This window comes from Anabrus simplex, chromosome 6, assembly GCF_040414725.1.
Source record: "Anabrus simplex isolate iqAnaSimp1 chromosome 6, ASM4041472v1, whole genome shotgun sequence".
NCBI lineage: Eukaryota > Metazoa > Arthropoda > Insecta > Orthoptera > Tettigoniidae > Anabrus > Anabrus simplex.
Genome location: NC_090270.1, coordinates 12556138 through 12581251, shown reverse-complemented (window position 1 = coordinate 12581251; position 25114 = coordinate 12556138). Strand labels below are relative to the sequence as shown.

General features: G+C 38.8%; 1 protein-coding gene across 3 annotated transcripts in view; it reads right to left on the bottom strand.

Annotated features, from left to right (window-relative positions):
• Positions 1–9638: 9638 nt before the first annotated feature.
• LOC136876029 (putative RNA-binding protein Luc7-like 2) overlaps positions 9639–25114 on the bottom strand; it is a 131820-nt gene continuing 116344 nt past the window's right edge. For all 3 annotated transcript variants that reach the window (XM_067149638.2, XM_067149639.2, XM_067149640.2), the window contains 3 exons: positions 10846–11057; positions 10229–10345; positions 9639–10150 (listed from right to left, as the gene is read on the bottom strand). In XM_067149638.2, coding sequence (XP_067005739.1) covers positions 10102–10150; positions 10229–10345; positions 10846–11057 — 378 coding nt within the window. In that variant the 3' untranslated portion in view covers positions 9639–10101. The remainder of the gene's footprint in view (positions 10151–10228; positions 10346–10845; positions 11058–25114) is intronic.

Below are 25114 nucleotides of genomic sequence, written 5' to 3'. Positions count from 1 at the left end.
ATTCCTCTCTCATTCTCTGATCGATCTGTCGATTTTCAATTAGACACTGGATCACCTGTCTCTATTATTAACCTGCATACCTACCACGACTTAGGTTCACCTTCATGCTCTCCAGCTGACATCCAGCTCGTGACATTTAACAAGAAGAAAATTGACATCAAAGGTCAAATCAAGCTTCAGGCTAGTTATAAAGGAATTCAGAAGGCCATTCCTCTTCTCGTAGTTAACAACTACACTGCATCAAACATTATGGGCATGGATCTATTTAACTTATTTGGTTTCCAGATACATGACAACATTAACGTCGTATCTACATTGCATCCTACTTCTGACGTTACCGCTCTCCTAGCGCAGTTTCCTGAAGTCTTCGACTCTCAGCTCGGAACAGCCAAAGACTATACAGCTCACATACAGCTGAAATCCGGAGCTAAGCCTCGCTTCCTCAAAGTTCGTCCAGTACCCCTAGCACTTCAAGACCAGGTCACGAAAGAATTAGAAAGATGGATACAAACTGGAATTGTTGTACCAGTTACTTCTAGTCAATGGGCTACTCCACTCGTGGTAATCAAGAAACCTGATGGTAATGTTCGACTTTGTGGCGATTTTCGATCTACAGTCAACGCACAACTCGACACAGATATCTTTCCTATTCCACGTCCAGAAGACTTATTCCGTCGTCTCTCTGGTGGACAATTCTTCTCTCGAGTTGATCTTAAAGAAGCATATCTCCAGCTACTTTTAGACGAAGAATCCAAGAAATTTCTCACACTCAACACTCCTCTCGGACTGCTCCAGCTCCAGCGGCTCCCATTCGGTGTTTCATCCTCAGCGGCTATTTTTCAGCGCTATTTGGCTCAACTCACCGCCTCCATTCCCGGTTGTGCTAACTACCTGGATGATATTATTGTTACTGGAAAAGATCATCAGGAACATCTAACCAATCTACGCCTCCTTCTCCAGAAATTGAAAGACAATGGCCTCCGAGCGAATCTCGCTAAATGTACCTTCTTTCAGCCTCAAGTTCACTACCTAGGACATATACTTGATAAGAATGGAATTCGTCCTAGTACACAGAATGTCTCAGCCATAGTAAACATGCCAGCACCTCAGAACCTCAAGCAGCTTCAGTCCTTCATAGGCAAAGCGAACTATTATAATAAGTTCATTCCACGCTTCGCTACAGTGGCAGCTCCATTAAACGCTCTCCGTAAAAAAGGTGTTAAGTTTCAGTGGACTCCGCAATGCCAACAGGCATGGAAAACAATCAACAACGCCTTAATTCAAGCTATACAACTCACTCATTTTCAGCCCGACAAGATCATCACGCTAGCTACTGACGCTTCAGACTACGGTGTCGGTGCCGTTCTCTCCCAGAAGGATCGTCATGGACAAGAACGCCCCATCGCCTTCGCTTCGAAAACACTTAATGACCATCAACGTCGATACTCACAGATAGAGAAAGAAGCTTTAGCCATCATCTTTGGTATTCGCCGTTTCAATGAATATCTCTATGGCAACCATTTCCTGATCATTACCGATCATAAGCCTCTCGTACACTTATTCCATCCTGGTAATAAGATCCCAGAGAATTCCCTCAGAAAGCTTCAAAGATGGTCCATGTTCCTTTCTGATTATTCCTATCAGATTGTATATCGAGCCACATCCCAGCATTGTAATGCTGATGCCCTCTCCCGCTTACCCGTTGGTCCTGATACTGCCTTCGATTCTCAAGAATCTGAATGTCTTCAGTTGGACATAGAACTTGAAGATACTGTATCCAGTTTTCCTATTGATGCTACCTGCATAGCTAAAGCTACGGATAAGGACAGTACACTTGCTCTTGTACGTACTTACATCCGCAACGGTTGGCCTCTTCAGAGCACACTTCCTGCCCACCTGGCACCTTATCATCGTATGCAGCATCGTCTCACGACTCGTGCCGGAGTTGTATTACTAGAAGCAGGCACCATTTTCCGAGTGGTTATCCCACTGAGCCTACAGAAACAAGTTCTCGAATTATTACACCAAAGCCATTGGGGTATCTCCAGAACAAAGCAACTCGCCCGTCAACACTGCTACTGGCCCGGTATTGATGCCGCCATCGAAAAGCTAATACGTCATTGTGAGCAATGTCAAACGAATCAGAACGCCCCGTCTTCTGATCTTGCTTCATGGCCTCCTGCTACTACTCCATGGGAACGAGTTCACATCGATTTCGCAGGTCCTTTCCTCAATTCCATGTGGTTAATAGTCATCGATTCACTGTCAAACTTTCCATATGTCGTGGATATGCATTCGACTACTACAACCGAAGCTACCATTCGTGCTCTCCAGAAAATCTTTACTACAGAAGGTTTACCGCAAGTACTCATTTCGGACAACGGACCTCAATTTACAGCTACTGCTTTTCAGAACTTTTGTACACATAATGGCATTCGTCATATCCTAGCACCACCTTTTCACCCTCAATCTAATGGTGAAGCTGAACGCTTCGTACAAACATTTAAAAGGAGTATGAAGAAAGCTGTCTCTTCAGGCTTAACTAAAGACCAAGCCTTGCTCCAACTCTTAAACAACTACAGAACTCTACCCGGCGCTGATAATATCACTCCTGCACAGAAACTCCACGGACGACCTCACAGAACTTTACTTTCTCTGTTACAGCCTCTCCCGGCCCAGCATAAGACCTCACCAACGAAGTTCTCCCTCAACGACAAGGTCTACACCAGGACATTCAAATCCAACCCACTATGGATACCTGGAGTCATCTGCAGATCTTTGGGTCATCGTCTATACGAGATACAGACTACGGAGAAACGTATCTGCCGCCATCAAGATCAGATACGTCTGCGCTACCGCCCCTGTCCAGCTATTGATGCTATTGCTAAACCTGATAAATCTATTGCTGAACGCGCTTTAGATCATTTAATAACAATGGGTTCCTTTCAGGACGAGACAGCGCCACTCCGCCCAGTTCCAGCTCCGGACAATACAACGGAGACATCAGCAGCTCCGCCCCAGCATCGCAGTCGCCGCCAGCGCCGCCGCCGTACCGGCGTATTTAGGAGGGGAGGGTGTTGTATGTCCGGCGCTCTCTTCTCGCTCCGCCAGCCAGCTGCACGCGCGCCTGTGTATCATTCTGCTAGCTTCGACGCGCAGCCCTCAGTGCGCGTGCCTGACCATCGAGTGTACTATAAATAGGAGCTCCCTGCCTGCTCACTTGCCCACTCGCCCCGGTGTCCAGCTCCAGAATACACCCTACGTCGAGCACGGAGGCTACTCCTCTTGAAAATGTGCTTCGACCAGGTGGACTGAATTTCTGGCAGTACGAGGTTTCACCTCTGGTCACCGCTTCCTTACCTGTTTCCGCTGCCTATGTTCCGTAATCCTTTTACAAGCCATTTTCATTCCCTAAGTTATGCAAGCTCCCTTAGTTTCGCTAGGTGGAATTTCTTCAATCAATTGAACTTGCTTTTTAGGAATTCAGGCACTTCAACAAACAAGGACTCTCAAAGACATTCATGTTAGTGTGCCAGATAGTTCTCGACTATCAACGTGTCAATTCACAAAGACTATCTTTTCAAGATAGAAGTGTATATAAAGACTGTAAACCTGTACATATTGTATAAAGACAGACTTTTCTCAAGATTCAATATTCCTTCTTGCTTCAAAATAAATTTCAGTTATTTGTGTAAATATCATAAAGTGAAGCAATAAAAGTTGTGTTTGTAAATTTCAACCTTGGTTACAACAAATTCCCCATCAGTTAACATGTCCAATACTTTCTTAAAGTCCAGAATCTACAGATTCAAATGCAATGACTGCAATGCCTCATACGTTGGGCAAAGAGGACTCAGTTTCACCACTAGATATTCAGAGCACGTCAACGCTATAAGATACAATAGGTTTTCAGCAATAGGTCAACACACCTCCGACTCCAACCACAAGTTTACAGACATTGAACACGATTTAGAGATCCTTCAAATGGCCAATAAAGGGCCTCTCATGAACATAATCGAAAATTGTTTCATCCATTTCGATCAATACTTTAATCCTAACTTCAACTTAAATTAAATTTCTGACAAGCCTAATATCCTTTTCGATTTCTTAATTAACTTGTTTAAAAATATCAGATTTCCAAACACTAGCGCTATCTTTCAAGCCATGTGAAATCCACATCCCCGTCACTTACCCCCACTACCTCATCCCTCTGCCCCACCATAGCCCTACTCCTCAGCTTTAGCTCCTCCTTTTCCCCCTTCCCCTCCCCTCACTCTCCATCCCTTCCACTACTCGGCCTCCATTATTGCTCTCTTCATTAGCCCAGCTCCCCATCTTTCAACATCTATGCCATCACGCTACTCAAGGCGAGTTCACCTCCTGTCCCTTATATTTCTTTTGGCTATGTACATTTATATCGCGCCTAATTTGGCTTTCAATCTGTTCGTCAGCCATACTGAACTGGGAATCATGACGTTAGTTTTATATTTCAACTAGTCATAGTTTAACATTTGTCTTGTAGATGCTATCATGCGTTATATATTGCTATTCGATAAGTTGCATTTTGCTCAATTGATTTGTTGGCTGATGACGACGTGCAATGAGCGTCGAAACTAGTACCAACTTCTCTAGACGTTATGTGATACATATTCACATCAATAAACAAGACTTTAACATTTTCAATTTACTGTAATCCCAGTTCAATACGGAACAAAATGAAGTTTCTAACTTTCAATAGCATATATCCTGTAAGAGCAATATATGTAAATTTCACAACCGAAATAGCAATAAATACTTCAACAGTCACGCACACAGTATTCACAATGAAACTGAGTGTGTCACCACTTTGCCGCCAAAACAAAGACCACGGATCATGTAAGAGAAATACAAAGACAAAAGAACTCTCACATTTGCATGGAAATCTGATCATGTGTCGAACAAAGACAACAACTCCAAAAGATATACCACTTCACAGGTGCCTATTTTTCCGGTACTGGAAGTACACACTGTGTTCGGTGCGTGAAAACCTGAAATATTCTTTCTAACGAGGAACAGGAAAGGGGTGTAAATGATTAGTGAGAAATCCGAAAATAATATTCTGAGAATTCAAGCTGCAATGGCATTCCTTGTGTATCCTTTTGAACACTTCATACACACAGACTTAAAAATCAACAAAAAATTGTAATTTGTGGTCTGTGATTCGTAAAGGCGTAATTATGATGGATAATTCGTAATTATTACGATTGAATCGTAATAGTTGGCATCTCTGTTATAGGAGTAATGAAATTCTAGTTGAATGATACCATGAAAACAAGTCTTTAAAAAAAAAAAAAAAAAAAAAAAAAAAAAAAAAAAATATATATATAAAAATCCAGTTTTGCTCTTGTCCATGAACGTAATACCTAAAAATAAAACAAAGAATATCAGGAACAAATGGAAGGAAATTACAAAACCAGATATAATTCACAAGTACAAGGCGTACATGGGGGGGGGAGTAAATGCTGCCCGGATAAGAGGCGCACATTCAAATTTTGGAAGGTGGCGGTGTTTTACATTACAGCTAGGATGCCTATATAATTATAAAGAAAATGACCAGGCTAGAGTTTAGTTCTAGTATTATTAAGGATTTGGAAATAGAATGAGAAGTAACAGAAATCCACTTGCTGCTGCAACAAATTTGTGTGCAGGAGGGGCCTTGTCAGAAAAATTGCCTGGTACAAATTTAAAACGATGCAGTAAGGATTGTGAACCAATAATGTATGTGCGAAGTGCAACAAAGGTCTGCATGGTTTGCGTGTAGAACTGCACGAGTGTTGAGGGATGAAACTTCGTGTACATATAACAGGTAAGAATAGCGATCCAGAAAAGTAGTTTTTTTAGAAATAACACCCATCTTACGACAGTGATATTTTGTAAACTAGTAAGCAATGAGTGAGTATGCACAGAAATAGTAAATTTAGGCGAGTACAATCAAAATACGTTGTGTAGAGATACATATTTGAAATTTTTAAAAATTGCATGAACAAATTTAAATTTTTTTACTGGGCATTATGAATTATTTTCGTGATGTTAATATATCAATTGGCTACAAGAAAGTGTTAACTACAACACAATATCTTGAAAAGTGACAATAGTGCATCCTGTTTCCTTCGGTGCTGCATAATATGCATTAGGGAGCAGGCACTAAGAGGATTAATATATAACAAACCTATACACTTGTACAAAAAAGTGCAATACCAATATGAATGTGAAGTAATGTTAGCGATTTTACATCCCGCCATATTTTTCTTATAGTTTTCGGAAATAATATAAATAATATGTACTGTATATGACTACCAATTATTGTGAGACACGAAAAACAGATAGCTGGGGTGAAAGGCCATCCAGAAGAATTTTCAAGGTGCTCAGACATGACAGCCATGTGTAGGTAGACTTATTAGCAGATAAAAGAATTCCAGTGGGACAAAACTCTGGCACTTTTTCACGTCTGAAGAATGGTTAGAGTAGTTTATGGGATGTAAAGGTAACACTATTATTATTATATAATCCTTCTGCAAAAGCTGCAGGTTGCCCAAGGACAGAGAGTACCTTAACAATAATCGATACAGATACATGAGATAGTATGAGGTTACGTGTAGGCAAATTAGTGACGCATATCAAACATTTATCTAAGGTCCGCAACCGTGGCTCTTGAAGATTATCATGGACTTCTTGAAAGTCGTAATGGCAATGTTAGAGATGAAATCTCTATTCAGCTCAAAGGTATTGCAGAAGTTGACAAAAAATTTAAGTATGGTTCCTCGAGCAGCTAACATCAAACCCATTACAAAGCTGGATGAGACCTTACAAAATTCCACCATTTCTTCATAAATTATTCTTTTCCCGTAATAACCTCTTATGGCTGGTCTTCGTTGGTTTCAAATGGAATTGTTGGATCAATGATGAAACCTTCGGAACAGGATGGCTTGAAAGCAATAATGTCAATGCGTCGGTTGCTTCCTCTGTTGGAGAGACCGTGTACGTCTTCATAGACATTATAACCTTGTCCACTCGTATCGTTAGCTATCACTAATCTCGCTTCATTATGGTGTAAGGTGCATAGTACATACCTGCCAACTTTTAGAAACCAAAAATAGGAAGATTTTTTAAATTCTTGGATTTCATATCACATATACTCCACCATGGTCTACGTGAAAAAAAGGTCAGGATAAAAGGCATACATACATATCTACAGTTACAATGCGAATTGACCATTAAATTTAAAATCTTAAACTAAAAAAACATAAAAATGGTTACAAGAAAATGTACCTAATCACTCCCATTTATGACACATACGAATAATAATAATTGTCATACCGACACAAGCAACAAAAAGCATAATACCGTATTTTCTCGCGTAATTAACACACTTTTTTGACGAAAAATACAGGAGAAAACTTCGGATGTGTAAATTATTCAAGGAGTTCGGATATTTACAAATTATTTACAATTCATTTACATTTAAAAGATACATCAAATATAATACAAATGCAATTGGTTGAACTCATTTGCGGTTATCATCATTTAGCACAAAATTCAGGTAAGTTAGACACGTGGGTATGAAGTATTGACAGTGGAAAATATTCTTCCCATTACGAGCTGACAATACGACCTGAATGACATAACGGCAAAATAAGAAAACTGTCCAACACGAGAAGGGCCGGGCATCGAAGGAGAGACCCTGCTACATTACCCCAAACCGTTCGTATCCAATCTTGTACGAGTGACGTATCCATCTACCCCTTTTCTTGAATACGAACGTGGATCGCTCGCGGAAATTTTGCTTTAGGCATTCTTTTTCATTTTAGAACAATGTAAGGTGCAAGCTTTCTGCCATCAGCTGTTATAGCAAGCATTGCAGTACATCGTTGTTTTTTGCTTCTGGTAGCGCGTATGATAACACTATGTTCCTTTCTTAACGACTGTTCAACTTTGTGATATATGGAAACTGATTGGCGTCTGACCTGCAGTTCATATGAGGGAGATCAAATATTCCTTCACTTTACGCTTCTCAATCACAAAGCGATGAAAATGGTTGAAATCATTCGTCACTTTTTGGCATAATGTTGTTTGTCGAAGAAGTCCATTTCTCTTCATAAAATTAATCAAGCCTCGGCTAACCTTCAAATTCGAGACACTGTTTCCATGTGCCACGGCTATTTCTCATTCTTTAAAATACAGCATGTCGTGAGAAACAGCTTATTCAACATGGCGTAACAAAATCATATGGATAAGCAGATAATACTCTACTTGAGGAAACTTGCCACTTTTTGGACCGCGAAATGCTTTGCGAGACTTGTTGGCCGCTTTAAGTTGCACTTCTGTAACCGCGGTAGCGCAAGCTTCGTTTGGACACTGAATACTTGCTGCCTGCTGCTCCATTCCCGTATGTTTCGCGTAACTGATCACCGCGAGTTTGTATGATGCAGTATTAACCGAATACTGTGCACTGACAAACAATTCTGAGATCACAAAATGTCCCGTAACCGAAACACTTGTAAAACTAGTGCAGCGGGATTTCCTGCTGGCTATTAACAGCACGTTGCCATGTATTTGGAGTGCCCGCTTTCACAATAGAAAGCTTGCTACTTGAGTAGTTGACATCTTTATTTCGAAACGCATCTGGAGCTGAGTGATGGAGGTTCGAAGTTGTGGGTGAGTCAAATACGTGAACATTTCTTTCTCTCCACTTTGGACCCCAAAATATTGGGATGCGTAAATTTTGCAAGGGCGCCAATTACACGAAAAAATACAGTCGTTTCCTTTCATAGCCGGTAAAATGAACGGAAATTTATAGGCATATCTGAACACTTGGAGATAACGTCTGTTATATTTTTTGGCCATAATGAGAAAAGAAAATTCCAGAAAGTGTCACTGACACAAAACCCCTTTAAAAATTTTCAACTCATTAAAATTATGCACTTAAATACGCGAAACTACCACATACATTATTAACATACGACTTCGATACATGGGGGAAAGCATAGAAATGCAAGAAAAAACACGTGGCCTAGAACTCCGACGAAACCACGCGCAGAACCGATGTTAACAGTGTGCGAACAACATGATAACAAACTCATTCTTTCGTCCCGATTGAGTCGTTAGTGCGCGCTAGCCTCTAGCTTGCAAGATGATTGCCGCCCCGAATCCCCAGCTGTATAAAGCGCACACGCTGCTGTGGTGAGCGGGAAACACGATACACAAAAGAATTTATCCTTTATCCTAAGGGAAGAGTATTGGCTGTACTAGAGGTTATATTAGTCAAAAATCGGAAGGGTTGGCAGGTATGATAGTATATCACCATGTGGACAGGCTCCCAGGACATGTAAAAGTTTCGAACTCTCTGTGGCAACGCCAACAAAGGCTGTCTTGTCAGCTCCCGATGGGCTCGTTTCTCCTTTCCTGCTACCTGAGAAGGGCAGATTTCAACACTCAGCAAGGAGCCTTGACATTATCTTCATGAATACAGGGGATGTGGAGATTGTTATCTCTTCTCACACTCACCTGTCTATATTATGCACCTTGATTTATTGTAGTATTAAAACATTTCAATGTATTGTATCTGATGTAAGGGTTCAGGTGATTTGTTTGAACACACATTGGACTAATAGCTTTCTTTATTTATCACATACAGGCACAAAATACAGATGACTGTAATTTACACAAGAATGAATACCATTAGTTGAAAACCAGTTGGGCCTCAAGTTTTGATCATGAAGGCAAACAGCACTAGGAGACAACAGAAGAATTTCATTCCTGAGAATGTTTCAGTGCCATGTAAGGTGGGAAAATACAAGCAACAATAAAAATTAGATAATATTAAAATTTATACAAATAATGAAATGAGTTTCTTCAAAGAGTATAAAATACTTCAATAATTTGGACAACAAATTTAACTGCCTGAGACTTCAACTGGACTTTCTCCTATGTTTAAACCTTAGGAATTTTCTACTATACAGATATTATATATATATATAAAAATTCGGCCACATAACTTTAATGAATGCTGGTTTGAGTATCAACAAATTATAAATAAATAACTGTTTGGGGCATTCTTCAATACTAGTCGTTCTTATTCTCATCACCGTCGTCATCGCCATGTCTTCTTTCCCTAGTAAAACAACCAATGATTTACTCTAAAAGAATTAACAATTGTCTATAACAAACAACTATCAGAATTATTCCTCACCCATCTCTTTTCCTATCCCTTGATCGAGATCTATCTTTGCGGCCTTCACTGGAACGAGAGCGGTGGGAGTGCGAGTGTGAACGCCTGCTACGACTGCCGCTGCGGGACCTGTGAGACCTGCGAACATAGCACAGAACATTTCAGTCCTTCATCCTAGTCAACTTCAATGACTATTGCTTAGACCATAAGAACAACTTCCTGCTGTTACTATGATCCAACCTCCAAACTCCTTTAACCTTACGTTAATGAAATTTACACCTGTAAAGTCTTTTCAACATTTCTTCAGTTTGAAGATACGCCTGAAGTGTTGCATTCTTTGACTTGCCATTCAGTATCTAGACACGAGGAAGAACGTCCTGCACCAGGAATCAAACCCACAACCCTGAAAATAAAAGCTAACATACCCAGTCCCAGTACACTAGCACCACTTCATGCAACGGCCATTTCGGGACATTATTGAACTTTTTGCCTTCACAAACCCATTCTTCTTTGAGGTGATTGTTATACATTCAGTGTACAGGACTTAAAAGAGGCCTAAATCGGCTCACAGACCAACTTCAAGAAAAACAAATATTTCAGACTGACCAAAAGCAGAATACAGAGAGAGAGAAACCTACCTTGAGCTATGGGATTTACTCCTGGACCGCCCCCGACTGCGGCTCCTACTACGACGATGGCTGCGCTCACGCTCCCTGCTCCGGCCGTGCGACCCACTCACACCACGATCTCTTTCTCTCACACGTTCTCGTTCCTCACGTTCACGCTCTCGTTCTCGATCCCTGTCTTTCATCTCCTGCCGTTTCTGCTGTTTGCGCTCCTCCACTGTTTTCTGTAATCAGATTCTTGCATACAAAAAGCCTTCAGGGTAACTGCCCAAAAAACTATTAAGATTACATCTCCTGGAATTTCACTCTGGCAAAACTATACCACATTGAGAAAGCGTATTTCTAATCATACATTTTAAAGGACTATTATGGCAAAACCTTATATAATCTTTGGCATTTCAATTTTGAATTACTGTACAACAAACTGCAGAAAGTGGTAAGAAAAAATGATAGCACAACATGGAAAAGAGAACGTATTGTATTTACTCTCGTAATTTCTGTTCTAACAATTTTTGAAGCACTAATCCCACCCACCCCCACCGGAGTAATTTTCGCATTTTAAAATAATATTGAATGGTTGTAGACTTCTGCCTCTGTTATATGACTATTCGGTTTTGTGAGAATATTTGGCATTGTGTTCTTAGAAAAAAACTAGTGATATTGGGGAGACTATAAGTAAAATTCTTTCAAGAATAAAATTACTGTGTCCACCTATTCAATACAATTATATTCTGTAGTGATTAAATCCTAAAGGAACATGTTTCACCCTAGTTTTGGGCATCTTCAGCCTAATAATAATGTTAAGGTCAACTCTTTAAACCAATAAAACATTAGAACTTAAAACTAAATACTATGATCTTATGCTTAATTTTTTTTACAAAAAGTTGTGCTGTAGGTTATATTTACATAGATTTACAATGTGTACATTAATTAAAACCCAGAATTTGTGACAGGAAAGCAATTTAAATTATCATACAATGACAAGAAATTGTCCAAAGCATAAATTCAAACTTCTCCAACTGAATGGATGAATCATTAGGTTGATAGTTCAAACAATTGTGACCACCCAAAGGTGGTTATGGTCACCTATGTCATAAGTACAGTAGAATTCCACTGTAATGAACACTAGTATAACGAAATTTTCAGAATAACGAATATTTTTCTTGCTCCCTTCCTTTTTTCCTATTTGTTGTATGTTAAAATATTTCATTTTAACGAATTTCATAGTTTCAGTTTAACAAAATAAAATTGAGCTCTTTTCTTTACCAGTTTGACCATATTTTCTCAAATTTAAAACCAAAATTCTAACTGTTTTATGACCAACATTCTTCTTGTTACATTATTTCGTTATTCAGACGATATGATCGCCATTTTCCATATATGCACCGTACGCGCTCGAGAAGGCAATCGCTTTTGTGTAACCAATACGCTTCGCCCAGTTCTCACATATGGTATGGAACTTATTTGTGAAAGACTAACGGTGTCCGACCTTCGAACTATTGAAAATGTAATGGCCAGATTTCTGAAACGAACACTGGGCATCTCCAAGATGTCACCATCATGACTTGCGTATGAATTATCCAAAGAAACTTTTTTACTGAAAGATTTGAAAATAAGAATGCAGCTTTCACATAAGCAGCAAGAAGTAGTAGTTCTCCAAGAGAGAAAGAGAAAACAAGCAGAAATCAGCCTGGATTTTTATTCAGCTGATGCTATGATTGACCGCAGTTGGACCGGTCCAAATAATGACGTTGGAAGTGCTTTGAATAGGCTGGCGGTACATGGGTTTCACCATCGTCTTTGCCAGCGATCAGACTTTCATGAACCGCCCCTACATTGTGTGTGTACGTTGTGTGATAAACATTGCAATCTCTATCATTTCAGCAAGTGCAACAAGAGAACAAAATCTTCACTAGAATATGCAAAAGATTAATGTATATTTTCTTTTAATGCACATTTGTGCACTATTAAGTAAATAAATATGCTTTGCCCATCATCCAATGTAAGACATCACTCTATTACCTGAGTAGGAGCGCCAAGTTTGCAATCCACCAATGAACGCTACGCTTTGCGCAACCAATAGGCTTCGCCCATCAACCAATGTAAGACGTCACACTATTGGCTGAGTAGGATTGCGATGTTTGTAATCCACCAATGAACCCCGTCGCATCATGCATTGCATGTTTCTTCTTCGTATTTAATTCGCAAAGACTATTCAAAGCACTTCTCACATTCACCTTGACTTCTCATGTCATTATTTGGACCGGTCCAGCTGCGGTCAATCATAGCATCAGATGAATAAAAATCCAGGCTGATTTCTGCTTGTTTTCTCTTTCTCTCTTGGAGAACTACTTCTTGCTGTTAAGATTTATCATTAAACTTGCAAAGTTTGTGTGCATTTCGTTAAATAAATAAGTACATATCATCGTAAATGGATAAGCAGAATCGACAGCAGTTTTCATTGAGTGAAAAACGTAAAATACTTGCGGAAGTAGAGAAAGGCGGAAAGAAATGAGATGTAGCGAAGAAGTATGGCATTAGCCCGTCAACACTTTCTACTTTTTTAAAACAGAAAAGTAAGATAGAGGAAAACATTGATGCTGATGCCCTAGGTCCACAGCGTAAGATGATCAGGACAGCCGACTACAATGAGGTGGACCAAGCCGTCTATACGTGATTTGTGGAAATGCGGAGTAAAAACATTCCAATAAATGGCTCACTGTTATGCGAGCGTGCGCGATCTTTCGCACGTTCGCTTGGGTCACCTGAGTTTATGGGTAGTGCTGGTTGGCTTCATAGGTTCCGGGAGAGATATGGCATATCCCACAAAATTATAAATGGTGAAGCTAACGATGCCCCGAAGGAAGTTGCGTCTTCATGGCGGCTGGAGACTCTAAAGGATGCTTTGAAGGAATATTCGCCGGCAGACATTTATAATGCAGACGTCTGCAGATGGACAAACTGAATCCTCTCTATAACTGGGAAGTTTGGGAAGCCAAGGTGCTTCAAGGGGGTGCAATATCTGCCCTGTGAATACAGGCACAACTCTAAGGCATGGATGACATCTGTGCTATTCAAAGAGTGGTTGTTGGACTTGGAACGTTGGATGAAGGCCGAAAAGAGGAGAATTCTTTTATTATTGGACAATATTGCTCTTCTCATAATTGTGTGCTTGCCATTTGGAGCATGTAAAAGTTTTATTTTTGCCTCCAAATACAACTTCAAATCTGCAGCCGCTGGATCAGGGTATAATTCATGCAGTAAAGAAGCATTACCGAGCTCATGTGGTCCGTCGAATGCTTTGCAACGTTGCCACGAATAGAGACATTAACATCAATATATTGGAAGCAGTGCAGATGTTTAATGCTCCATGGAAATCCTTGAATGCAGACATCATCACAAACTGCTCTTGAAAAGCTGGAGTGGTTTTTACAGAAGACGTAGCAGAAAGTGAAGTGTTGGATGATGTGGAAACCGAGGAGAATTGGAAGCGTTTGTGTACAACGTTGGATGTGCCATCTACAGCAAGTCTTACCGACTACATCAATGTAGATAGTGATGTAATAGTCCACAAAGAAATCACCAATGAGGAAATTGTGGAGAACATTACGAATGATAGAGATCCATGCGATGAGGAGGAAGACAACCCCCAAAATGATTGTGATAGACAGAGCTTGACTCTTCAGCAGGCAACGAACATGACACGTAGCCTTCAAGATTTTCTTGTGTCACGATGTGATGTGCCAGAATCTCTTTTAAATTCATGTGCATTGGTTGGTGACTATTTGGAACGAGCTTTTGTGCCTGGATCTGTTCAGAAGAAAATCACAGACTTTTTCAAAAAGTGATGTTCTGGAACAGTGTGTGTAGACTTGCTGGTACAATGTAAAAATAGATTTTCTGAAAACATCTGTCAGTACTGTAACTCTTATTATTATAATGGTATTTTGAAGTTATATAGATTCTGCAGCTGATATAACAGGGCAGATGACCTCGTAGTTCCGCCCCTAAAAACAACAATAACTAATGGATATAATACTAGGCGAGTTCTTAAGAACTGACTTATTTCACTATAACAAATTAATTTAAGAGGTCCCCAAAATTTTGTTATACCGGTATTTTACTGTACACAGCTACAAAACCAGAACCGTGGTATAATGTTGATCTTGTTGGGCTTGGTTATCCCATTAGAAAGAAGCATGGTTGGATGGTAATATTTTACAGGTTAAAAACGTGTATGTTGGAACATATTTTCAATATCATTCATTAGTCAGGTGCTCATCTGATAAAATGTTTCTTGGAATTTTGTGCCATTCTTGTCGGATTAATGTTCCTGTTGGTACATTGTTCAACCTTTGGGAGGATTTATGAGTAATGTCTGTAACTGACTAAGAGAAAAAAAGGGAATTTAGAATGATGAATGTGGAGTCCACATAATAATAATTGTAAAGATGAAAGTGTTATACCCAAAAGTATGATTCTTCCATACAGTGGGAGAGTTCCAATTTACGCTTTGGTCAATTTCCAGTCAATGTGAACACATTTGCATAAACTATCAACCTAATAATTCACCCATTCAATTGGAGAAGTTCGAATTTACACTTTGGACAATTTCTAGTCATTGTATGATAATTTTAATTGCTTCCCTGTCACAAATTCTGGGTTTTAATTAATGTACACATTGTAAATTTATGTAACCCTTTCAGACCTGAAAGAAAATTGCCGGTGTGAATTTTTGTTTGTATGTCAAAAACCGACTAAAATGCTCTTAAATACAAATATTTTTAGTTTATTCTACAAAATAAAAATTAACATCTGGGAAAAAAAAAAAAAAAAAAAAAAAAAGGCACCCGCACAATTGTGCGTGTCAGGACTTAATTCACTACTTACAAAAAATTTAAAAAATTCAGCTCAGAACATGTGAATATATACATGTACATGATCAAATGTTCTATTTTACAGTGTGGAACAATGTATTTTAAACAATTTAAATCTTATAAATTACAGTTCTCACGTAGAGTACGAGTTTTGCTTTCACAGTCCTTTTGGTGGCAGCACCCAGCACTCTTGCATGCATTGCCTGTAAGGAAACCTAGCCTGCACACGTGTGCACATCAACATTCAAAACTTCAAGGTATTACATACGATGTTGTATATTCACAATTTACGTTCGCTAAACAATTTACACACTTAATTAATTATATTCAGATATTCAGTACAGCTTCTACATTAATATGAATGCAATAAATACTTATTTTAGTCATTACTGCTTCCCGCCATCTTGCCGATGAACTGTATTTTTAAACTCTTCTTTCTGCCCTCTGGTGGTCAAGCGCTAAATAAAAACAACTGAAGTACACGCTACGTGCCCCCCACAAGCACTGCAGTCCGGTCCAGCGCCAAGAAAACGTCAAATAAGCCCCGACATAAATAAAATACGAACCCGCACAATTGTGCGTACGTGGTCTGAAAGGGATATATCTCACCTAAAGCAAAACTTTTTGTAAAAATTTTTCAGCACAAGACCACAGTATTTAGTTTTAAGTTCTAATGTTTAATTGGTTTAACACATTGGAGACGCCGCTCGTAGAAACTACGGGCACGCTAATTCATTGCTGCTGACGGAGCTCAGAGAAACTACGGGCACGACTTCACTGTAGCTGCTGTTTCAGCGAGCTGTGACTTCACTAGGATACTGTTGAATGCTTCTTTAGGCATAAAATATACTAGTAATGAGCATAAGTTGAGAGCTCTTCTTTCAAGACATTGATAACACAGCCACGTTCCTACATAACCTAAGGCTGCATCATCGTTGACTCTCGGCTGTGAAGTGGGCGGGAAAGTACGTAAGGTACATGTGGACAGGAAGAGAGTGGGTTCGAGAGGCAGGCTTGTCTGTGTATCCTTGTGAATATTTAGCATATCTAATTCAAGTGTCTGAAATTTCGACAATGAATCCGTAATGGATGTGCTTATGGTAGAAACGACTTCTGGAAATGAGGATGAGGATAACAATTACACACTAAGTAAACATGATGATTCTGGCACTTCAGCCTAGTAAATGCAGAAAATGAGCTTATTTCAAATTGGTGTGAAGGGTAACGTAGTTTTATATCGCTTCCTTGAAGTGGGTTCAGTAATACTGCTTTATACCGCTTCCTAAAAAATGTGGGTGTCTCCCATGTACCTGCAGCAACTCAATGCAACCCTGTCGTCAAACAAAGAACAGTGGGAATGCAAATTCCTGGTTGTAAACAAGGATATCGGTGCAAATTGACCAATTAGGTTAGAATCTGTATTAGTGTGTTTCAGTAGATGTGCCCACAAAGTCAAATTTCGAAATATTAACCGAATTGGCATCCATAGCTGCGTCAGATTTTTTCACGTTTGTAAAACATATTATATTCATAAATTTATATTTTAAAATTGCTGCACTACTATGATAATTAAAACTAATTTTTGTGTAGAAGAAAGCGTGATCTTTCTATGCATTCCAAAAGATGTTATCATCATGGCTTACCCTAGCAATGAAAAATTTTCAAAAACCATTAAAAATCCTGCGATTTCTGGAAGGTAGCACATTCAAATATGGCCGTCTCCAATGTGTTAAAGACTTGACCTTAAGATTATTATTAGGCTGTGTCTCCAATGTGTTAAAGACTGACCTTACGATTATTATTAGGCTGAAGATGCCCAAAACTAGGACGAAACATGTTCCTAATTGGTATATGTAATTCATGTAGGATTTAATCACTACAGAATATAATTGTATTGAATAGGTGGACACAGTAAATTTTATTCTTGAAAGAATTTTACTTATTGTTATCTTCAATACGGAACAGATATGAGATTAATTAATTGTGGAGACTCTCGGTAACAAGCAAATTTCAAGTACAGAAGAAAACGGCAACCAAGCTTCAGGGAAAGAATGTGGTGTTTCAGAAGCACACATCTGGTATTAGCGAAAACAAAAGAAGTTAACTGCAAAAATTCTCACTGTGCGCTTCGGGTATGAAAACTGGAAATTTTTTGGAAAATGCTCCTGCTATGGCCAACCAGATCACTGCGGCCACCAATAACACAACAATGGTAGAATTTGAGACATAGACCAGCGTTGACAAGAATGAAATCCAGAGGTAAAAGATTTTATAACCTATTTAAATTACAGTAATAAAGTTTCTTAAATATGTTTAAAAGAATCAACTGTGTGGAAAAATAGCAGGGAAACCTAAGGTTAATGCATGGTATTGTTATTTGTTTGAAGTCACTGAACATTGTACGGGGTGGGTGACGAGGCTGTTTGAAGTGTATAAAGTGCATACAGTACCATGGATTTTTGATTCTCAACGTATTAAATCTATGTAAAAAAATATCTCACTTATACTGTAACAAATTTTCCCTATTTCTGCTTAGTACAACCACATTTTTCCTAGACCTGAAAATGTTACTGGATTTGTCATTCCTTCTGAAAGAAACGCGATTTCCGACCGGGGTAAGAGCCATTGCCACAGCCGGGTGATTACGGGAAATAGGCGTTTCTGAATTTCAAAGGATAAGTTGCACTTTTGGGGAGCAAGCCTTTAGCCTCAGGAATGTTCAGTTTTGCTTGCGGTTAGCAGCGAGATTACTGAATAGCAGAGCGAGCCTGTTTGTGCTTGTATTTCGCATTCCATTCAGAAGGTAGAAATGTACTTTTTGGTGAGTGGTACAGTGAAGTGTAGCTAATATTTGTCGCGTGATACAGTAGCCTTTATCTAGATCAGGAATATGATCGAGTGAAATTGACTAACGTGGTGCATATTTGTCTTGTGATAGATAGCCTAGTTATGGATATGGAAAATGTTGTAAAATTCCTTAATAATGAAGACAAAATTAGGACTGACATAAGCGCGCAGAAGCCGCGAATGTTGAAACTCACAGCTTCAAGTTTTGACTCCATCACTAAAGTCGGTCAAACCTTTGTTTGATTAACATGGCGGCCAAAGACTTCCTTGCGAGGGTTTAACATCTTTAAAGAGAGTTTAGTTTTTTCCTTATGTCAAATCTCACTCTCGTTTATCGGTTGGAAGGAGTGAGATTGCTTGTTCTACTTCGCTATGTTGTTCATTGTGTCTTTATGGTTAAATCAAGGCCAATTGTGTTTTGGTCTTCTGTTTAGCATTGCATGTTCTGCTTCATCAAAAGACACATATGAAAGGTTTTTAAGTGTGTAGGGGGTGGGGGTGGTGATTGAAAAATGTGACTATATCTGTTACTAAGACCGTTTGCTTCATTTATGGAGGAACTGCTGCAGTTAGATCTTGCTGATAGTGTATAACTGCAATGGGACCATGAGTTGAGAGGCCTTTAAGTGTGCTTCATACATTTTATTATTTAGAAAGGCTTCATTTTTGTATAGAAATGTAAGTCATTCTTAACCCATAGGACATTGGACTGCTTTGTTTTTTCTTTTTGAGTCAAATCAGAGTTTCTATGTTTCATTTGATTCCTTATGAATCAAGGAACAATCATTAGACAGTGATTTCCGACAAAAGAGTAGCGTTAAATTGAAATAATAAATATGGTACTTCAACCTATTCAATACAAGTAAATAAGAGATGTAGAGATTACATTCTTATTTAATTAAAAGTGGAAATGGTACCGCTTTCGACCCCAGTCTGGGTCATCATCAGCCGATTATAACTCGAAAAACAATGCATAAGTAAGAAAGAAGTTAACGGTCAAGTCCACACAATATCAGTTGAAGAGGCGATATAAAAATGACGGGGGTAGGCACTGTAAAATTCAGACGAAGTGGAACGTAAGTCACTTAAAAGAAGTAATGAGCTCATTTAACTGTTCTCTGCTTTTCGTGAACATTGTGAGACAGTGCCAAACATTGCGTGTGCCGTGCTGATGCTCGGAAGATTACGCATTACTTCTTTTAAGTGACTTACGTTCCACTTCGTCTGAATTTTACAGTGTCTAACCCCGTCATTTTTATATCGCCTCTTCAACTGATATTGTGTGGACTTGACCGTTAACTTCTTTCTTACTTATGCATTGTTTTTCGAGTTATAATCGGCTGATGATGACCCAGACTGGGGTCGAAACCGGTACCATTTCCACTTTTAATTAAATAACAATGTAATCTCTACATCTTTTATTTACTTGTATTGAATAGGTTGAACTATCATATTTATTATTTCAATTTAACTGTGATACTTTTCAATACGAAACAATGAAATTTTTATCTTTAAAAGAGTAGTGTTACAAAAAAGTTATAAAGTTTGGGCTGGGAAGACTTGGGAGAAAGCAGACGAGCTGCTCGACTAAGTGGTATATATATAATAAATAACAAAGGTATTTTTACTGTTCTACCTATTCAATACAAACCACTGTTCTGTGGTTATATTTATAAACAGCTATATAGATTAAATATCTAAGAGGGCATCATCGGCCTTTAGTCAAACTTAAAATGCTAAACATAAATATTAAATAAAAATGTGAAGTAAGAAAGTAGACAATTAACATTGTAAAGCTAAAACTAGAATACAAAGTCATTTGAAATATGGACAACACTAAATTAAAACATGTGATTATAAAATACAGTATTACTCCACACTTACATTCCCAGCTTTTATGTTTTTCCGGTCTTTAATATGACGACCAAATCAAACAATCGTGGTCTATAATAACTCTTGGAACTCTCAGTATTGAACTTCTTAACCAACGCAGTGCATTCTTTGATATCAGGTGTTTTCCACAACATCCTAAACCTTATTTTCAAATCCGACAAAGATTTGAATGAACAAAACCGAAAAGGAGAAGGAGATATCAGGCGTTTGCTTTACAGTATAAGCCATAAGAAGGAGACATTATCAAGCGATTCACTGTCTTGATAATAAAAGGTCCTTTTACAGTAGTTTAACACTTGTATAGTTATACAGTGAATAAACCCTGTATAAGTGTTGTATATTTTTCTTACTAATAAATGTGGTATACGCATTGGATTACTATACAGCACGTATACACTCGTTCCCAGTCGTAGGATTCACTTCCTGCAGTTCACAGACGTATTACGCATGTTCACCGCCTTTATGATCGCTTCTGCTGGTTGTCTACGAGCAAAACTTTCCAGAAAGTCGCATAGTGGCATGGCATATCGAAAAGGCAGTGGCAACACACAGTGAGACAGCTGGGAACTGGCTTATATTGATATCAACATTTCAATCAATCAATCAATCAATCACTCACTCACTCACTGATCTGGATTTAGGGCAGTCGACCAGATGGCAGTTTCCCTATCTGTTGTTTTCCTAGCCTTTTATTGAATGATCACAAAGAAACTAGAAATTTATTGAACATCTCCCTTGGTAAGTTATTCCAATCTCCAACTCTCCTACCTATAAACTAATATTTACCCCAATTTGTCATCTTGAATTCCGACTTGCTTGTGTAATGAATGCCACAAAAGAAATGGAAAAGCTTAAGAAAAAACTAGGATAGTATTGAAAACATAGGCAATTGTAATTGAATCGGTGAGTTGAAAAGGGTACACATTCAAAAATCCTCTTTTCAGGAGAAAGGAAAAACTGTTTTGTAGCTAAAAGAAAGGTTTGATCAAAAAAAGTTTCTATTACGCATTTATACACCATATATCTGCGTATTCAACTACAAAGTAGGGAAATCATATTACGTGCGGTTTTCAGGTTATACAATTTTTTATGTCAAGGAATATGTTCCTTTTTATACTCAAATTTGAGAAAGATCTTTGTAGAGGCAGATAATGTATAATAAACTCGCAATTTCAAAAGCCTATCAAGCAGTAACACAATATTACACAAAAATACGCCCAACCATTGTTCCTTTTTATAGTTTTTAAATGTTATTCCATCTCTTAAAGTGTTTTACTTTATGAAGATGTCTAGCCTTCATAACCTCTAAAACTATAATATACCGTATTTCACGGCATAATCGTCACACTTTTTATACCAAAATTTTCGAAAAAAATTGTAGGGTGCGACCATTATACGATGAATATTTAATACCAGTATTTGTATTACTCAAAAAATGTATTTGTAACTAAATTGTATTTGATACAAATTTAAGATGCACGTAATACTCGCGTTTATACATCAAAATAATTAAAATAGTCTAAAATAAAATTCATAATTTTTCGCAACAATTCGGCGAACGTTTTTCCAACCTGAAAATAAAAATGAACGTATTAAGTTAATTTGTCATTAATTTGAGTATTAAAGTTAAAATATTACACTTGCAAAAAATTATCGCTTTGTTGTGAAATGCGGACTTACCGGTACGCAATTTATTCCAAATCTTCGGTGTCGCTATCGCAGGTTTCGCTATCTGATGCGCCGTCCTCGCCTCTGTTAATACCAGTATCAGATTCTTCGTCTCCCTGCCACACTGCGTCATCTTCGGAACCGTCTAGTGCATTTGAAATCCCAGTCCTTTTGAAGCTCTTGGAGAATAGTTCAGGTGGTATAAAATCCCAACTATTCTTCACCCACGAGCATAACAAGTCCAAGGGTGGACGCCTGATATTTCCGGCGGGCGTCAATTGCTGATCGCCGCTCATCATCCACTCGTTGTAAAATCGACGTAAGTGGTCTTTAAAGGGTTTATTAACACATATGTCTAGTGGCTGCAAAGCAGATGTTAGGCCACCTGGAATGACTATCTGTCGTGTCTTATTTGTAGTGAGAATTTGCTCCACTTCGTTCACGAGGTGACCTCGGAAACTATCTAAAACAAGCAGAGCTGGTTGTTTTAGTAGTGCACCAGGTCTTCTATTCCACACAGTTTTAACCCAGTCCAGCACGAGTTCTACGTCCATCCAACCCTTTGGTTGCACTCGTACATGAATTCCACGGGGAAACTGTATATTCTTAGGCATCGTTTTCCTCTTGAAAATGATGTAAGGCGGCAACTTTCTCCCATCAGCTGTAATGGCTAGCATTGCCGTGCATCGCAACTTCTCACTACCGCTGGTTTTCATTAATACACTCCGTGATCCTTTTAGCGCAATAGTGCTGTTGCGAGGCATATCAAAAAAGATTGGAGTCCGATCGGCATTACCGATTTGAGAAAGCAAGTACGAAGTTTCCTTGCGCAAATGTATGACAAATCGGTGAAAATTTACAATCTTGTCCGTGTAATCAGCAGGCAACTTTTGGCTTAGTGTTGTTCTCCTTCGCACTGACAGATTGTGTCGTCGCATGAACCCCTGAATCCACCCACGAGTCGCCTTAAACTGAGTTACCGGTATGTTGTGTTTGCGCGCTACCCCCTGTCCCTTAATTTGTAACATTTCCTATGATACACTGCAGCCATTGTTACGTATTTCACTGACGTACCTAAACACTTCTTCGTCAATTATAGGAAACTTCCCTGTTTTAGGACCTCTAAACGCGCGTCTAGAAGGGTTTGTGCTTTTTAGCTTGTTTTTTTACTTTCCGCCAGTCACGCACCAACTTTTCACTCACAGAAAATTTTCTTTCTGCAGCTCTGTTCCCGTGCTGTTCAGCGAAGGCAATTACGCTTAGCTTGAAGCCCGCAGAATAGTTTCTATATTTACCCATAATCGCTTATAAATTCTTCACACGTTAATGTTTTGCGATATAAATGACTTTCCGTAATTGTTCACTATTAAAACAAATTATTTCTGCAAACACCCAAAACACAAATTAAAAACTTAAATTCTCACGCACACATGTCTACAGGAATCACGTAAATCTGAAACAAATAAATGCATCTGTGATCTGTCCATTCCAGAGCAGCCAATACTGTTAGGCAGCAAGGAAGCGTGCAACAATTTATCAGTTTAGCTCGTTGGTTGCGACACACTACTGTGCTTACATAAAATCAGCTTCATGGTCCGTATCGCACTTCAATAGATTCACAATTAAGTATTTATTTATTTTCCACCTAGTCAATCTTATGTTAATTTTAAGGACACTTCATCTAAAGCATTACTTTGTCAATTTTATATATTTTTCATCTAAACAGTGTTATGTGGCTGAAGATGTTGATAATATATGAAACATGTACCACTTTTGACCATTAAAAGTTGCCTTAAGCAATCATTGTATCGACTAGGTGGAAAATAAATAAATACTTAATTGTGAATCTACACTACTGCGCTTGCGCAAAGCTCGCAAACCGGAGCTCTAGCTAGCGCGGTGTAAATCTACTGTATAGTTGACTGTATTCCGAGACGTCAGTAACAAACATTCATTTTTTTCAATTTCTTTTAAACATACGGTAATTAGGTTAATATTTCTTCCCAGTTATTGATGATTTTACATTACATTACTGACGAGTTTATAAAATAAAACTTTAATCGCATTGGATAATTATCTTGACTGCTTGGATAAAAGTTTTCATCCCATGCCCGGACACTTATGACGTAGTAGTAAGATAAGAGTCTAGCGATGACAACTGAGACATCGTAAATAATTCGGCTGAATAATTCCGTGGAAATCTGCGTTATAGTCTTGGATTTCACTTCGTGCGCAATAACACAGGAGCCGGCCCCATGGTGTAGGGATAGCGTGCTTGCCTCTTACACGGAGGCCTCGGGTTCAATTCACGGCCGGGTCAGGGAATTTTACCTATATCTGAGGGCTGGTTCGAGGTCCATTCAACCTACCTAGCCGGTATTTCCTGGCGACGTTGCCGATAAGCGATAACTTACAGCCTTACGTATTTCAAATGGGAACTCATAATATGTAGGTGGTGAATAAATAGTACACTGTCTCGCGACCACGTTGTCAAACTGCCGATAGTCTACCGGTAAGCCATGCGCCGTACATATACCGGTATTATTTATTTATACGTTGTGCAACATGTCGCAAACGTGACTGTGTTGCCAAATTACCCATAAACCATACACGTATTTAAATTGCGCATTCATGTGCAACTTACGTTGCAGTTCCATTTACCTTTTAACCATATTAGTGAACAAAATTTGGACGTGCGACGATTATGTAATTAAAGGTTTAAAGTCCGATTTTTGTATTGAAAATAAAGGATGCGACAATTACGCGGAGGCGACGATTATGCCGTGAAATACGGTATAAAATATCGTGAAGACCATCAACCATTCTTTTAATATGTGTTCAATGTTAAATGGATAAGTTGAATATTTCACCACGATTATATTACTGCAGACAGTAAATACCATGAAAATAAACTGCTCACCCATTTCTTTTTCAGCTACTCGCTGCTATACAGCGCTTATACAAGGGCCCTGGTCTGTATAAGCAATTCAATGAAC